Raw genomic sequence first — 18,558 nt, forward strand, 5'->3', positions numbered from 1 at the left:
AGTTATTATTGTTAAATGATACCATTCAGATACATTTCTAGACCAATAGGCTAATAAGACACATGGCAATATTATAATGATTAAACCCTTGTCCACTGCAGGTGAACCCACAGGGATATAGTTAATGAAGTCCTTGACCACTGAAGATTTTACACCCCCAACCCCCCTAACTTTCAAGAAATGCCTTCAGGATAAAACTTTTCTGGAATATGATTGGACTGCAGACAACTGTCAAGTCTCCGTCTTCTTTTACCAATAAATGTCTACTAGTATACCTTGGTACATGTCCTACACAGAAATTTGAAACATGAAAAAATCATAGAGTGTTTACATATAGTTTATTAAAATAATGTAGCAATATGTATTAAAAAATCTGTACAAAATAATTTGAATATGATTCACAACACAAGCATCTGCCATTAAAATTTTTTTCCAGAAGCTACTGAAAAAGGAATGTATTCAGTTGAAATAAGAAAGATTGGATACATCAAATCAGACTTCTAAATATTGATCCAGATTTCAGACATGATTTAGCTGATAGTGGAATGTGTTAGACAGAAGACAGGGAATGTGCCTTTTTGATTGTCATTTTTCAGAAGTATTTTTACAATGGGAATGATGTGATATACATGTATATCCTGGTATCAGTAAGGTTTTACTTCTCCCAAAGAGATCAAGCACTATTATTTGGTAGCAATTTCTGCGTAGAAATTTGTTCATTGACGAGTTAAAAAAAACCAAAATTTCCCCCCAGGAAAAGCAATGACTTCATTTCATTAATGCAAACTGAATATCACCGATTTAATTTGGAAGAATGCTTTATCATTTTGATACAATTTGAGAAAACAATGCAATAATCAAAATAAAGCTTATAATATGTTTTATTTATTATTTATTATTACATGGAATTGGGTAAAAGGAAGGAAGGAATTTAAAAAAATCTCATATTTTTATAGGACTTTAAAAAAGGCAATAAGGCACAAGTTAATAATTATATGAGGGAATGACAAGTGGCAATTCATACAGGCTTGCTTGTACTATGTACAAATTGATTCAAAGTGTGCAAACATGGCTAGTCTAATCAATCTATTTCTGTACAACATTTTCAACACTCAAAAAAATGGACAAGTTTGTTTGCAGAAACTGCATGTACAAAACTTTCATATCAAAATATATATAAAAAAATAGTTCTGTGTCCAAGCACAGTATTGTAGATATAACAAATGTTTGATATTGCAACAGAATCTGAAATATAGTTGATAATGATGTTCTGATTATGAATCTTGTCTAACTTTACTTGAGCCTTTTTTGTGTTTCCTGATTGAAAAAATAATTGAAAAATACTTACTCTGAAGACATAAGAAAACCCTCAAACAAAACAATAATTCTGGAATGTTTCGAGATAAAGTTAATGTAATAATCCAAAAGGCATTAGAAATCACTAGGAATTTCCAGAGAGAGAATCTATCACACGATTTGTTTTTATCATCAACCCATCGGTTCGCCAGAATACTGGCCTTCAGAGCTCACAAAATAGTTGTCAAAGAAGTCTCGTAAATATTCAAATGTTGGTCTGGAATCAGCGTTTCTCTTCCAGCACTGAAGCATGATGTCATAGTATGGATCCGGACAAGGAACAGTTCCCCCTGTGGGTTTAGGCATTCTGTACCCCTTCTCCACCTTACTCAGCACTTCGTGTCCATTCATACCTTTGAAAATTTAAAATGCCTCAGAATCACTTTTTTTCCCCAAAAAGGTTTACATTTTTCCTCTATAGAAATACAATTATCTTTATATTTTTGCACATTTAATTCTTCAGACTATGAAGTCTCTTCACATAACATTGCAATAATGATATTTCAAGAGTTTTATACCTGGATATGGAACTCTTCCAAAAGTGATTAATTCATATAGTAGAACACCAAATGACCAAACATCAGATTTGATGCTGAATTTACGGTCAAAAGCAGCCTCAGGTGATGTCCACTTGATAGGGAATTTTGTGTCTGAAATAAAATATATGTTTGTGTGAAACTATGAAATATAATACAGAAACTTCTATAGGATTCAATTTGGCCTACTAAATATCATCTTGACCCCTAAATTACCATGTACTCTGTACAATGGCTCTATGGAATAGGCATATCAATTTATTTACTCAAATTTATCCTCTTTTTTGCTCCATGTGGGTAAATAATTAACAAAGGACACATAATACAAACCATTTTCCAGCCTATGGTAACAGGAAAATTTTTTAAAAAGGGGTCTCATTATCCTTAACCTTAAAGACATTAAATTTTTTTCTCACAATTTTCAAATTTACATTTAATCAACTAGTACATTTATATCTTATCAATTACAATTATTTCCTCAAATAGGGTCTTCATTTTGGCCTAAATACTTGTTAGGACATACATTGTTGCCTTCTTAAAAAAAATAGTGCAGAGATTTTTTTTGAAACTGGGCTTACGTTCATGTGCTTCATATATATCTTCCTGAATTAACCTAGCCAGACCAAAGTCTGCGACCTTGACATCGTTGTTTTCTCCTACTAGGATGTTGGCAGCTCGTAAATCTCGATGGACAAAATTTTCATTTTCCAAGTAGGCCATTCCATCAGCAATCTGTTAACATAAATATTTCATATATATATGATCATATTTCATATTCTGACTGATATTTATGAAAGCTTTTAAATTGAATATTTCAGAAATGTAATAAGTTCTCTTTCCATTACAATATAATATTATTTATCAATGAAGAGCAAATATTAAATGTATTTAACAAACATCTGAATATCAATAACATACATGTAGATTTGATAAATTTCAGACACTTAAACTCTACAGGAGCCTTGAAAATATTGGAAATTTGGTGAAAATACTGTACACTGCTCATCAAAATGTACAAAAAAGTGTACAAAATATCAACCAAAAAATCCTCATTAAAGGATCATATTTATCAATAAATTAAAAATCAACAAATGAATAATAACATGCAGTGTTATAACTTACTGCAAGCAAATTTTGCAACTTTTGAAATTTCATATTTACAACACATTAAATTTGGTAGCATGAGAGTAAAGCATCTCTCTAATACTGCATTAGAAAGGACAAAACCAGCAGAGCAAATAAGTTATGGACTGAATATCATGCCATTGTTACAGAGTTGGCTCTGATTCATGTTGTTTTCTCATTGATATGTCTTTCTACTGACAAAATTCCAACAAGTTATAATTGAACACCCCCCCCCCCCCCCCCTTATAAAATCAATTTTCTCCTCAGGTAAGTTTTGATATGTTAAAACAACAAAGTAATTATTACAAAAATCGATTTACACCTTCACGAGTGTTTTGTTTTTGTTTTGTTTACATTAACCAGGCACAGTAAGTCACACATCAATCCTGATTTCTGTGTCATGTTAGCAAGAATTCAAAATAATGGCAGCTTCTGGTAAATAATTCAAAATACTCCGCATATTTTCATTTCCCATGAATTTTGGTGTCCAGATGTGATCACATGAATGGGGTAAAAAATATGAAAATTTTTTGTTACTGCTGGTACATTCATGTATCACATGTACGCTATAAAAAAATAATGAAGTGCAGAGATGATCTTGGTATAAACATTATGCATTACCTGTGATGCCATGTCCACTAACACAACAAACTTGAGTGACCTCCCCTCGTCCTTGCGAAGATAATCCAGCAGGGCTCCATTGACCATCAGCTCCGTAATGATAAGGATTGGTTCTGTTGTTGTACACACTGCCAACAGCTGTACAAGTTTACGATGGCGTAATTTGTGCATAAGCTTAGCTTCCTGTAGGAAGTCCTCTGCAGACATTGCACCTGGCTTCAGAGTCTTCACAGCAACATCTACTGTATTTCTCCATTTACCTTAATTAAAATTAATTAAATCCCTTCAGTTAAACCATTAATAAGCATACCTGCATTATTCAGAATTGTACCTGTTGATAACATCAGTCACTGAAAATACTGCAAAAACTTAAATCACCAGCTTACACACATACATGTATAGACAGTAAACACACATACATGTATACAATAAACACATATACATGTATAGACATTAAACACACATACATGTATAGACAGTAAACATGTTACATGGTGCTGTATTCATTCATTTACAAACAGACCATGAAGAATATTCAACTAAACAAGAGGTTAAGTACCAGCGTGAACGTCTCCGAAGCATCCACTACCCAGCTTCTTCATCAGTTTGACTGACTCGCGCGCAACTTCTAGTTCACGGAACTGAACAGTTGGCCTTACTTTTGGACATGGTTCAGTTAACTGGCAACAAAGACCATCTCCTACATCTGTTGTTAGTAAAAAATAGAATTTAAAATATTTAAATGAACACTGACTTATATGATTAAAAACTTAACTTCTACATAGACACTGTAATATTACTTAAAGTTTAATAAATACATATCTATCCTAAATACTAAGACATTACTTTGATAGTGATCTATGAGTTTGATCATGCTGGGGAATGTTCGTCGTGGACTGATATAAAATCCTCCATTGTCCATCTTTCTAATTCTGTAGTGTTTTACACATGCATCGTTCGTTTTGGGGTCATGGTCACGTATAGACAACACATAAGAGGCTTTATCTGAAATGAAATATGTAGGCAGTGAATCAGAAAGTTAATTCTTGTTTCACTTATTCTATTTTTAGCACACACTATTACAAGTATTCCTTTTAAAGGAACTGAACTGAAATCAGGATATTCAAATTGTTTACTCCCTAATCTTAAAACATAAAAAATGGACATTTACTCAGGGAAATTATCTGGGATCAAACAATGCTGATCACAATATTTTTGACTTAAAGTTTCCTCATTTCTGCATGATATAATTTTTAAAATGAATTTTGCAAGTCTTTTAGAAATTATATTTGTCCAATTGTCAGGAAGATTTTTTTCACTATTCAATTTTTTTCAGCTATATAAGTAAAGTACCCTTAATGAACTTACCGGCCGCCTCTCGGACTAAGAAGGTTCCCACTTTGTTGCCTGGCAACATTAACTGTTTGTCAGACTCCTTACGGTCCACATTATACCACCAGCTATAAATAAAACTCAGTCGTCTGAACATTTCTACAGTATTTCATAATACTCATTTCATATTTTATAAACCAAATAAAGTCTTAAATATTTCCTAAGAATTAAGAGATTTAAGCTGTCAGCTGCATTTTGAGAGACTTACTCTTGAGTTTGTGGGGTGTCATCGTCTTTAGATATGTAGTTACTGGGGATGTATCCTGTCTGTCCTGTTGCCATGTGACGAGCCATCCACCAATCACAGTTCTGACTGTAAACAAAGAAAAGGATACATGTGTAAAACTATACAAAAAAAAAGACACAAGCTTATACATTATACTAATAATTCCCAATGCATGACTGTTCATATAGAATAATGATACTACTGTACAGCTCTGGTTGTAAAATGTTCATCAGACAATGTCAACACCTACTTCTAGTGATTTCCCTTAAATTAATAGTACATAATTACCTGGACTCCTCCACCTCCATGCGATCTCCCTTTTTGAAAGACAAGTCATCTTCGTTAATGGCATCAAAATCATACAAGGCCCTGACAATCAAGGAGTTTTCTGCAAAGAAGGAGAATATCAAATTATAAAACACATAGTATAAAAGTACTAAAAATAAAACTAATTCTTATCTGAATTCATGACTAACATATTTTGCCTACTTTCCTGTGGATAATTTGCAAAAAGGGAGAATCAAAATGTTTTTGTACCAAGGATACATGTGGTGAGCAACAAATTTACAATTAATACATACATGTACATGTACCACAAATCAAGTTAAATCTTACAGAATGCAGTTTTAAAAAATCCCTTTTCTGTGTTTTTGCAATACTTGTTTATGATGCTCCTATTAATAATTACCTGATTTGGCTGGGGGTGGGGGGAGTGGCCTCTCTGGGTTATTGATACTGACATTGATATTTGATGGAGAAACAACCCCAGGTCCATTCAATTCAGTCGCAGGAGGCGGGCTCTTCTTTTCATTTGGTTTGCTAAAACACTGACCCATATCTGAGCAACAAACAAGCTGTCTGAAATAGAACATTACATGTATACAGTATACATCATGAGTTCTGCAACAATATCCACTTGTATACTGACATTTGATATTAACCTGAGGCATACGAATAAAGGTCCCTATGTTGAAATACACATAGTAATTACCAGTAAATGTGAATGGTATTATGTAATTTCATTTGAAATTTAAATCAAAATTTCAACCATTCTCCTTTTGAAAATTGCGACACATATCAAAGCTTTCCTATTGATGTATAGAAATCAATTTCTTTCTGTAAGAAAATACATCTGCAGATGAATTTTATTTTCCACAGCAAAACTTTTTTTACTTTTTCTTGAAATATTAAATTATTACTCAGGTGGAGACCTATTGCCTAAAACTAAAAGGGACATAATGGCCCATTTAGGATATCATATCTCAAATGAGATGTACATTTATAACTTTTGGCAAGTAAGACTTTCTATAACCTTACAGTTTGAGAGACTGATCCCGAAGAAGTTTTGGATCCTCTTTGGGATCAGTAACAGGTGAGACCCCCCAATAACATGTTCACCCTGAGTGGTTTAACCTCTAGTAACTGTATGGATCTCCCGTTTTATAGTTGTCTTTAGTGTAAAATTATAGCATGAGAGGATCTGGGCAGTTTGTTTTTTGGTCTGTACCATGGAAGAGGTATTTAATACTATTAAAGTGAATCTGATTTTGCTTAATTAGATGAAAAAATGTGATAAAAGATGGAAATCACTAACTATGAGTGGTGATAGCTATAATTAGTATGACTATGCATTGCTTGTGCATATTTCATTGACAAATAGTCTACAGGAACCAAAACATTACTAGTTACTCTCTTAAAATATAACAAATGCATGTTATACAAAATAAATTTTAAATTAAAAACATATATTTATAATTTTATATAATTACATGTATTTGAACCTACAGTATTCTGCTATAAATTTGTGAACAGCAGCAAAAATGTCATTCTTTAACTCTAAGATAGGTTTTCATTAAAATCAGAAATAATTCGGAAATGATTGGCCACTCATTATTAAATCTAAATAATGAAAAAAAAACTGCACTGATCAAATGAATTCCTGAAAGTGACCACACTGCAGAAACATTCATTACACTGTATGTTTGTGGGAAAACCATGAAGGGTGAATCCACTTGCTGCGAACAGATGAAGGGGTGAAACCTCTCAGTCAATATGAATGGGGAATTATGGCAAAATCACTAGGGATCAAATTTAAACAGTAGGGATTGCGAAAATACTTAATACCAAAAAGTTATTCCTTTTCCTTACTTAAAAGTGGATTTACAATATTTATAGCGAAATAAATTTTCTTCATTTATTGCGCTGGAACTGTATATTTTGGACGTCATTATGTTACAGGTAATGAATCTGAACTAGGGTATTCAATTACCAGAGGATATGATCAGAAAATCATAACATTCCATACCTACTTGTTGTGGTAACATTTAAGTCACTACATCATATCTATATATTATTTACTTTTAATTATACTGTATAATAAATCTCTCCTGAAATGTGTATTGTTTACGGAAATCAGTTGATAAAATGGGACAGACACGCCTGTGGCACTTGCGACGGGCACCAGTATCGGATATCATTATTGTTTTGATAAGTATAAATTAAGATCCGTAAATTGTTATTATCATCAAATAACTATACCAGTAAATCATCCAGGAAAGTTTTCCATTTTCTGACTAAAACTCTTCTTTGATGACAAGGAAGTCGGAATCCTATCCGGAAGGTATATTTCTGAAACCACGTAATATCGCGTCAAATCTCGCGAGATTTAATTAAAACGGCACGTCGATTTACCCAAATGGACCCAAATGGAACCCAAATAGACCCAAATGGAAACAAATGGACCCAAATGGAACCCAAATAGACCCAAATGGAAACAAATGGACCCAAATGGAACCCAAATGGACCCAAATGGAAATCAAAATGGACCCAAATGGAAATCAAATGGACCCAAATGGAAATCGAAGGGAATATTAAATATATATTATCGTATTATCAAGTTGTTACTTATTTAAAATGATGAAAATAATGAACTTACAAATGGAGAATATTAATTATTCATCTCTAATATTGTATTTTAGAATACGAATTAATTTTCTTTAGTATTCTATATATCGGCAAAATTATTGGGGGGTGGGGGTGGGGGCACAGGCCCAGTTCCCCCCCCCCCCCGTTCCTACAGCCATGAAAACTATATAAACTTTAAAATGAAATACTTCAATTTTGTATTCAATGATATGCAAAAGTTATTACAAATAGAAAAAAGATTAATTCGTATTTTAAAATACAATATTAGAAATGAATAATTAATATTCTCCATTTGTAATTTCATAATTCTTATCATTTTAAATTAGTAACAAATTGAGAATACGATAATATATGTTTAATGTTCCATTTGGGTCCATTTGATTTCCATTTGGGTCCATTTGAGTTTCCATTTGGGTCCATTTGGGTTCCATTTGGGTCCATTGTGTCCATTTGAGTTCCATTTGGGTCCATTTGGGTAAATCGACGCACCCAATTAAAATGTTCGTAAACTGATTCGACTTGTGCAGAATATTTTATGACTCTGATAGCAGGGATATAGTATATCCCTGCTGATAGCACATAATTTTTAGTTGATTGTTTTTAGATAAATGAATCACATTCATTTTATGCTAACAGTATAGGTTTTATCGTGTGAGAGATTGAGACATATAACATGCTTAAAATTACTTGTCTCTGATACTATAAATTCTACCACGGGCGTATATATGTCCCAGAATCTGAAATGTTTTTGCAAACTTCTTTTCATACCAAGGGAATTATATGTAGATATTTACTTTTAGTTAAACCATTTCTATTTTTTGATAACCGATATCTATTTGCTTCTATGACGTCACAATACACTACTATGTCGTCACAAAAAGACACGTCACAATTGAAAATTATCATAATATCGTTTGTTTCACATAAGAAAGGAGATAACGATAAAATGGGTCGAAAAACAACTTTAAAGGAACTGAAAGAAGAACTTGCACTTGAAAGAGAATGGATGAACCTACATAAAAAATCCTCAGAGGGCTGGATGGGCATCATCAAAGAAATGGAAGAAAAGAAAGAGAAAGAAGTGAATGAAGATAACGAATGGAAGACCAGGTAAACATCAGTGAAATCAATGTAGATAAATTAGGCACACAATATTTTCCGACATCCAATTTTCCTCATGGCAAATAAACAAAAATAAAATAGATACAATGATAAATGAATACATGTAAATAAATAAGTAAAAGCAAAAAAAAAAAAAAAAAAAAAAAAAAAAAAAAAAAAAAAAAAATAAAATAAAATAAAAACAAATATAAAATTCAAATCAATACAATCTGCCAGTATATGGAAGACAATGCATACATAGATATAAGTGGAACACTTCAGCATACTTCTATATTTTTAGGACAGACTTCAGCTTTATAAATCTTGACTATATTTCAATACTCTTTGAATCTATAGTTTTTTTTCATATAGTACAACATTTGTGTGTGTGTGAGGGAGGGTGAGGGTGTGTGTGTGTGTGTGTGTGTAGAAGCATGTTAAAATTAGGTGTAGATAGTATTACTTTGCAAAATTTGAATGGAATGTAGTTGTGTTTGCATTTGAGAAATTCCGCATTTGGAAAAGTTCTTTCGGGAAAAGAAAGTTTACGATTTCGATACTTACCACACTTGCGTGGTCATTAACAAAAAAAAAAAAAGGATAAATAAATTTAAAAAAAAAAGAACAAAAAAAAAGAAAGAAAAACTAATGACAATGACTTATTTACGATTGTATCCATCAATAACTGTGTCTGATAACTTCGGTTGTGCCCGCTCCTTAAACATACATTAACATCACACTGCTTAAAAAAGATCTTTCACTCAGGTGGCTTAAAACGGGTTCCAACTAGTTTAAAGATAATAGATTGATAAAAGGGTAATTTCATAAGATTTCATAAGATAATTTCATAGGATAAAATATTCAGTGGTTTAAATATTCAGTATTGAACTGATAAAAAATGAAGGTCCTCACCAATAATATTGTAACAACTGCTCTCTCACACGCGTTATTTATTTAACATATGCTGAAGGACAAAGAACGGTATACGTCAAATACTTAATATCAAGGGGTTTATGTAAATTTAAAAAATTAAGTTACTGATCTCTCATTTCTAGCTCGCCTGAGCCAAAGAGTCAGGCGAGCTTTACTGATATGATTCAGAATTGTTCAAATAAAAGACTATGCCAAATTTAAAAAAGGAAGATAATCAAGAAAAGGTAACATTAGGGTGGGGTCATTAGAAAATCTCTTTCTAAAGGAAAACTACACGTATATCAGAGGGTAGGGTTGGGCCTGCCCTGCCAAAATAAGGGATTATAGTTTTACATGCACGTGCATAAGGGAATTCATAGGAAAAAAAACTCTTTGAGAATCTTATAATATCTTATTGTAGACCCATCATATATAGGGACCCATTTTTTGGAAAAAAAAATATTTAAGGATGATTGAGTATACAATATGACTAAATCTTCTTAAGAGAAAAAGTTTTACATGAGAATATATAAGAATTCATTGAAAATCTGTTACCAAAAGTATTGATGGGTCATGATTAGTCATAATAATATGCAAGCATCCTCAGGTATTGCTGACTCAAGTTTGTTGTAAATCATGCCTCCATGGTTTATAGGGAGGTTACAATATGGATCATAGTTTTACACGGGAATACATATACATGTATATACAAGTACTATATAGAAAATTAAAAGATTGCATGTATACAGGGGAAAATCTTCCCTAGAACAACAAGACAATGTTAGTCAAATTGACATTGTAGCATCCCGATATTGTATGGATTTAAGTTTGGTTAATTCATGATCTTTTGAGGATAGTATAGGCCACATTAATCTTTCGTTTCAAATAAAGAGTGGGGAAAAACCATTTTTTCTTTTCGGAAGAACAGTAGTGCCAAAATTTCTCAGGTGAGCGTTGTGGCCCATAAGCTTTCTTTATTTGCCCATCCAGACCTTCATATATACTGATATCGTTAAACATATCCCTCTTCTCTGTCCCTGTAGATATAACTACCAGTGCATGTACAACTCCTCTCTGCGGAGACAGATAAAGAAGATGAGATCGGAGGCCCGTCAGCTACGGACCGGAGTATCACTGGCACAGGTCAGCGCTAAAATGGACCGCATGTCCACAGCCAAATGTAGACAGCACATCAAACATCTAAAAACCGAACTCATATCTCTCAGAGGTAAGGAAATAGCTAATCAATTAGGTACAGTCGAATTTAAAACATAAATTTTGTTCTAATTTATTTTAATTATTTACAACAAATTCTGAATAAGTTGATTCAGCTTTGCATACATCTCAATATATTAGCGACCTCATTTCAACTTCTGTTAATCAGGACTGTATATTATTTAATTACATCTCTTCTGTCCTTTGGAAATTTGTATATGTCATATAATTACATCTCTACTTCTGTCCTATAGCTATATTTGTGTGTATGTAATGTAATCACACCTCTAGTTCTGTCCATCAGGACAACATATCATTTAGATCTACATCTGTCATCAAGGAAAGTGTTATTGCATTTTTATGTATCAGGTCTGTGTATGTCATGAAATCATATCTCTACTTTTATGTCTCAGGTCTGTGTATGTCATGTTATCACATCTCTACTTCTGTCCTCTAGGACTGTGTATGTCCTAGAATCACGTCTTTACTTCTGTCCTCTAGGACTGTTTATGTCATTAATCACATCTCTACTTCTGTCTTCTAGGACTGTATGTCATATCATCACGTCTCTATCTGTGTCCCTTGGGACTGTGTATGTCATATTTTCATGTCTCTACTTCTGTCCCCCAGGACTGTGTATGTCATGTAATTACATCTCTACTTCTGTCCTCTAGGACTTTGTTTTATGTAATCACATCTCTACTTCTGTCTTCTAGGACTGTGTATGTCATATAATCACATCTCTACTTCTATCCTCTAGGACTGTGTATGTCATGTAATCACATTTCTACTTCTGTCTTCTAGGACTGTGTATGTCATGTAATCACATCTCTACTTCTGTCCTCTAGGACTGTGTATGTTATGTAATCACATCTCTACTTCTGTCCTCTAGGACTGTGTATGTCATGTTAACACACCTCTACTTCTGTCCTCTAGGATTGTGTATGTCGTATTACCACATCTCTACTTCTGTCCCCTAGGACTGTGTATGTCATGTAAACACGTTTTACTTCTGTTCCCTAGGACTGTATATGTCATGTAATCACATCTCTACTTCTGTCCCCTAGGACTGTGTATGTCATGTAAACACGTCTTTACTTCTGTCCCCTAGGACTGTGTATGTCAAGTAATCACGTCTCTACTTCTGGTTTCAGGATTGTGTTTCTCATGTTATCACATCTATACTTCTCTGTATCAGACCTATGTATGTAATGGTGTCAGATCTCTAGGACTGTGTTTGCCATGTAATCACATCTCTACTTTTGTCTATCACGACTGTATAATCATTTAAATCCCGTCTCTAATTATGGCATTCAGAACTTTGTCATGTAATTACATCTATTCTCTAGGACTGTGTATGTCAAATAACCATCAACTGGACGAGGAGTCGGCGGCCTATATCAGAGCTCATGAGGAAATCCAGTCGATTGTGAATGATGTCTGGTTTAAACAGGCGACCAAGATAGAAGAACAAGAGAGAATGGACAGGGCATTGCCAACCATAAATGTCCAACCACGACTGGATAGTAGCTCCAGTGTTCAAATCAAAAAGCCGGACAAACTGCCACCAATAACAAAAAATCCTCTCCAGAAAAAGTCCTCTTACTTACAGATGTATGAAAAGTCTAAAGCCAAAAGGCACAACAACAAAGCACAACACAAATCTGCAAAAAAGAAGGTTCATTTCTCAGTCGAATCGGATCTCGTTTGATTCCTGGACGAGGTCCCATGTTGTATTGGAGTTGGAGTGTTGATGGTGTATTACAGCCACCAATCTTCTCAGTGGTACTCCAGGCTCAGAAAACAAGTCACTCCCCGTATCCCACTCACGAGAATCACGGGAGCAGTGACAAGCATTTTTAATGATGAACTCCCGATCATTATACACTTTTCCCCTAAATTATTTCCATCTCATATTCTATGGTTCATGTTTTTTTGTCTATGAAATAATGAATCAAAAAATTATATAATAAATATTTTACTGTACAAAACAAGAATAATATTTTGAACAATATATAAAATACACACATAAATATATCAACTGATTAAAGCATCGTAATTTACAATATGGCAATATTCGGCGCCTTCTTTGAGTAACAAAGAAGAATCAACGAAGTCGCATCAGTCCATAATATAGTTTGCACCGTCGTGAAAATAATCTTGGGGCACATTATTTACTAGAGAAAAGCTGCATCTACAATGAAGTCAAAAGATTAGAAAATCATCTCATTTAATTTCTGCACAAATTCAATTAAAACAGGCCGGAGAACGCGAGGGGGGGCTTTTTCTGAATATAGCCTTATGCTCTAGTTTGGAAATTTGTTTTAGATGCTGGTTGCCCCCCCCCCCTTTTGTTGCTGTAAGATAAATACTAGCAAATTCCAGCATTTGAAAAAAGGTACCAAAATGTTAGAGACCCCCCCCCCCCACGAAAAAGGATTTTCAAGTTTGGGTAGTTTACTTTTTTCTTTTGCTTGTCAATTTTTTTTTTTGGAGCCCCCCCCCCCCCCCCGTTTTAAAAGCGTTGCTACGGGCCTGTCTAAGAGATAAAAAATGCAATATTAAAGTAAATATACAATATCTGTAATTGTCATACCACAGTGTCTCCTAACGCCTGGAAGCTACCGCGCCGTGGCGCTGTATGTCTGGGTTCAGAAAAACTGAACAGGCTTCCTGTGCTGCTTTTCCGCTCATAGCGTTCAGAGTCCTACGATACAAATGCTGAATTTAAATATTTTTTTATGGGTAACACATATTAAAGATTATTTTTGCGTTACCAAAAAAGTGGGAAAAAAAATAAACCAACCCGTTGACCATGCAGACAACTTTAGTCTGGTACCCTTCCCACAATTCCGTTCGCGCACTCTCTACGTGCGCGAACGGAATTGTGGGAAGGGTACCAGACTACAGACAACCTTTGCCATTTCCAACTTTCAACGGGAGAGTTCTTGTGGTAGTTGGTCTAGGTAAAGTTTACAGTAAAACTTGTCTAATCCGGACACCACTGGTTCCAAAGACACTGGCCAGATTAGACAATATTCCGGATAAGACAACATTTTAATCAACTGAATTAGGGACTTGAAGGATTTTGGAACACACAACAACATCCGGATTAGACAAGTTTCACTGGAAATGGAAAGATCGCTGTTCTAGCTATGTTAATCTATAGTACAAGTATTTGGTAATAAAAATGGCATTTCTCAAGCTTGGATAAAGAAAAGAATTGCATTATTTCAAGATTAAATATAAGCACCACAGTGACAAACATGCTGAATAAAACAGGAAAAAATTAATTTAAAAAAATCAAAATCATATTTGAACTCTTTGACAACTAATTAATTGCAACATTTTAGCTTAATGAGCTCATTATTTGTGAAAGTTTCAGATGAATTCGTTTATGTGTTTGTTTCGTATTTTGTCAATTCTATTCAATGTACTTACGTGATTATACTGCCCCATGTTTTGGAGACTTGGACGTCGGTTTCTGTCTATGTAACCTCCATCATCTGGAGTCAGATTAATGGCAGGGGTACCGCCACCTGGCGGCACTAAGCTAAACCTCCGCAGCGGTTCCTTGCTTGACACCGTCAGCATTTCTTTTTCCTGTGATGATATTTTAGACCATGGTATGACTGATTTAATACTTACATAATGTGATAAACAGCTTACTATTAAATAAATCCCAAAATATGCTATATATTTACAATGAAACTTCTGTATGACGATCAAATGTAACATGGTGAATAATATGCTGAATGATGACGGGTTTTGTTATGAAACTTAAAACTAAGTGGCGGATTTAAGGCGACACCCATCCCTAAAATTTCCTCTTCATTTTTTTTTTGAGGGGGGAGGGTTAAAAAATAATCTTTTGATAAAAAAGAGTTAAAAAATATACAATTTAAACAAGAGTTTAAATTATAAGCAACAACTTCATACAATCCCAAAACAGACAATTTATATAATGCATTGTATTTTTGCAAGTGAAAATATTTGACCCAACTACCCCCATATGGAAATCCTGGATCCTAGACTAATGAGTAAAAACTCCGTCAAGGACACAGGCTGAAATGCTTTTAAAGTTTTGTTTTATATCTACAAAAATAAAAATATTAAAAAAATAATAATAACTAGATGAGATCTCGTTGCGAGCAACGAGTGGGTCTTCCGTCCGATTTTTTTGATAAGATGAGATACGAATTGGACTGAGATTTTCGTTCATAATATATAAATAGTGAAAACGTACAATTTGCTTCAGTTATGTTTAACAAAATTTTGATCATTATGGCACCAAAAAACGCAATATTTGATGAAGATTTTAAAATATTTATAGTAACAGATCGTGAAGATGAAGCATTCTGGCCCCTTATGGCCCCTAATAACGTAATATTTGAAGAAAATTTTAAGACATATAGTTGCAGATTGTGAAGATGAACATTTTTGCTTCAATAATTAATATCAAAATATTTAACGTTAAGGAGTTATAGATGAAAGACTTTTGGCCCCTCTGATCCCCTAATTTAAGGGGTCAGCCCCTTTTTCTTGATATCACTTGAAAGGTCTTGTAATTCTGAAGACTTTTTGTTCAACAACTATTCAGAAGTTTCGTTTCGTTTTCGAGATATGTAGACTTGAAATATATAGGGGCCGTCCCTTTAAGTCCTTATAGGGGCTGTTTAGGAAAAATTCAAAGGATGCACATTGTTCAGATCATCATTCTAAACAACTTTTGTTCAATATTGCTTTTCAAAATGTTTCCCCTTTTCGAGATATAAAGCTTCAAAGATTAAGCATTCTGGCCCCTTATGGCCCCTTATAACGTAATATTTGAAGAAAATTTTAAGACATATAGTTGCAGATTGTGAAGATGAACATTTTTGCTTCAATAATTAATATCAAAATATTTAACGTTAAGGAGTTATAGATGAAAGACTTTTGGCCCCTCTGAACCCCTAATTTGAAGGGTCAGCCCCTTTTTCTTGATATCACATGAAAGGACTTGTAATTTTGAAGACTTTTTGTTCAACAACTATTCAGAAGTTTCGTTTCGTTTTCGAGATATGTGGACTTGAAATATTTAGGGGCCGTCCCTTTAAGTCCTTATAGGGGCTGTTTAGGAAAAATTCAAAGGATGCACATTGTTGAGAACATCATTCTAAACAACTTTTGTTCAATATTGCTTTTCAAAATGTTTCCCCTTCTTGAGATATAAAGCGTCAAAGATTTAGCATTCTGGCTCCTTATGGACCCTAATTACGCAATATTTGAAGAAAATTTTAAGATATATAGTTGCAGATTGTTAAGATAAACAGTTTTGCTTCAATGTTTAATAACAAAATATTTAACGTTAAGGAGTTATAGATGAAAGACTTTTGGCCCCTCTGAGCCCCTAATTTGAGGGGTCAGCCCCTTTTTCTTGATATCACATGAAAGGTCTTGTAATTCTGAAGACTTTTTGTTCAACAACTATTCAGAAGTTTCGTTTCGTTTTCGAGATATGTAGACTTGAAATATTTAGGGGCCGTCCCTTTAAGTCCTTATAGGGGCTGTTTAGGAAAAATTCAAAGGATGCACATTGTTCAAATCATCATTCTAAACAACTTTTGTTCAATATTGCTTTTCAAAATGTTTCCTCTTTTCGAGATATAAAGCTTCAAAGATTAAGCATTCTGGCCCCTTGTGGTCCTTATTTATGTAACATATGACGTAAAAATCATAATACATAGTTTTAGTTTGTTATGATAAATAATTTTGCTTCAGTAATGTATACAAAAATATTGCTTGTTTAAGAGTTATCGATTAAAGACTTTCGGCCCCTATTGGCCCCTAATGTGATGAGTCAGCCCTTTTTTCTTGATACCATATTAAAGATCTTGTCATTCTGCACAAATATTGTTCAGTATGTTTTAACAAAATAATTATACTTTAAAAGATATGATACAAAATGTCTCAAAAATTCACTCATGATTCGTGACCTAAATTTCGACCCCTACCGAGCTTCCATACTAGGCACTTCCGGAAAATATCTAAACCCAGGTGCAATATGGCAACATGTCCTCTATCATCACTGAAAATTTCAGCGCTCTAGCTTAAGCCGTTTTTGAGTTCCATCGCAGACAAGGAGGTCCTCTGAATTTTAATAAAAGGGCGATAACTTCCGACCGGAAGTGATTTTCAAAAAACGATATTGCCGGAATAAACTTCAGATGTCAACGCATCTACCATGAAAATTTGAATAAAATCGAACGAGCCATCTCCGAGAAATCTTCTGCACAAATTTTGTAAAGAAAAAAAAGAATAATAATAATAATAATAAAGGTAAAAAAGAAACCGAAGAATAATAGAAAGGTCTTCCGCTGAAGACGCGGAAGACCCTAATAAAGGTGAAAAAGAAACCGAAGAATAATAGAAGGGTCTTCCGCTGAAGACGGAAGACCCTAACTAGATGCGATCTCGTTGCAAGCAACGAGTGGGTCTTCCGTCCGATTTTTGATAAGATGAGATCAGAATTTGACTGATATTTTTGTTCAAATATAATGATAAAAATAAATTGTTAAGACGAAAATTTTGCTTCAGTAGTGTGTATTAAAATATTGATCATTAAAGAGTTATAGATTAAAGACTTTCGGCCCGTCCTGGCCCCTATTTTGAGGGGCCAGTCCTTTTTTCTTGGTATCTTCTTATAGCTCTCATGATTTTGAACATTTTTGTTCAACAACTATTCTGAAATTCTTTTTCGCTTCCGAGATATATGCAAAAGAAATATTTAGGGGCTGGCCCTTCAACTCCTTAATGGGGGCGTTTAGCAAAATTGAAAAGGTTACATATTGTTTAAAACCTTATTTTGAACATCTTTTATTCAACACTGCTTATCAAAATATTTCCCAATTTCAGGATACAGAGTGCCAAAGATTTGTCATTCTGGCCCCTTGTGGCCCCTAATTATGTAACATATGATGTGAATATTATGATATATCGTTTTAAATTGTTAAGATAAACATGTTTGCTTCAGTAATGAATTACAAAATATTGAGCATTAAAGAGTTATTCATCAAAAACTATCGGCCCCTCTCAGCCCCTATTTTGAAGGGCCAGTCCCTTTTTCTTCATATCACTTTAAAGCTCTCATGATTTTGAACATTTTTTGTT

At 33.8% G+C, this 18,558-nt stretch overlaps 3 protein-coding genes across 5 annotated transcripts in view; 1 reads left to right on the plus strand and 2 right to left on the minus strand.

Annotated features, from left to right (window-relative positions):
* Positions 1-319: 319 nt before the first annotated feature.
* Positions 320-7,878, minus strand: LOC133200752 (tyrosine-protein kinase SRK2-like). The gene is made up of 11 exons (XM_061336536.1): positions 7,795-7,878; positions 5,945-6,114; positions 5,545-5,644; positions 5,239-5,343; positions 5,007-5,098; positions 4,485-4,643; positions 4,198-4,344; positions 3,639-3,898; positions 2,471-2,624; positions 1,875-2,006; positions 320-1,709 (listed from the first exon to the last, which is right to left on the minus strand). The coding sequence occupies exons 2-11, from the start codon at positions 6,090-6,092 to the stop codon at positions 1,489-1,491; spliced, it is 1,518 nt and encodes a 505-aa protein (XP_061192520.1). The 5' UTR covers positions 6,093-6,114; positions 7,795-7,878; the 3' UTR covers positions 320-1,488.
* Positions 7,879-9,110: 1,232 nt separating this feature from the next.
* On the plus strand, positions 9,111-13,384 carry LOC133200753 (uncharacterized). Its single transcript, XM_061336537.1, has 3 exons — positions 9,111-9,291; positions 11,238-11,422; positions 12,759-13,384. The coding sequence occupies exons 1-3, from the start codon at positions 9,128-9,130 to the stop codon at positions 13,118-13,120; spliced, it is 711 nt and encodes a 236-aa protein (XP_061192521.1). The 5' UTR covers positions 9,111-9,127; the 3' UTR covers positions 13,121-13,384.
* LOC133200750 (SCY1-like protein 2) overlaps positions 13,372-18,558 on the minus strand; it is a 48,806-nt gene continuing 43,619 nt past the window's right edge. For all 3 annotated transcript variants that reach the window (XM_061336533.1, XM_061336535.1, XM_061336534.1), the window contains 3 exons: positions 14,851-15,012; positions 14,006-14,116; positions 13,372-13,603 (listed from right to left, as the gene is read on the minus strand). In XM_061336533.1, coding sequence (XP_061192517.1) covers positions 13,580-13,603; positions 14,006-14,116; positions 14,851-15,012 — 297 coding nt within the window. In that variant the 3' untranslated portion in view covers positions 13,372-13,579. The remainder of the gene's footprint in view (positions 13,604-14,005; positions 14,117-14,850; positions 15,013-18,558) is intronic.

Source organism: Saccostrea echinata, unplaced genomic scaffold, assembly GCF_033153115.1.
Source record: "Saccostrea echinata isolate AGI-Se365-2 ecotype Australia unplaced genomic scaffold, CSIRO_AGI_Sech_v1 ptg000041l, whole genome shotgun sequence".
Lineage (NCBI taxonomy): Eukaryota > Metazoa > Mollusca > Bivalvia > Ostreida > Ostreidae > Saccostrea > Saccostrea echinata.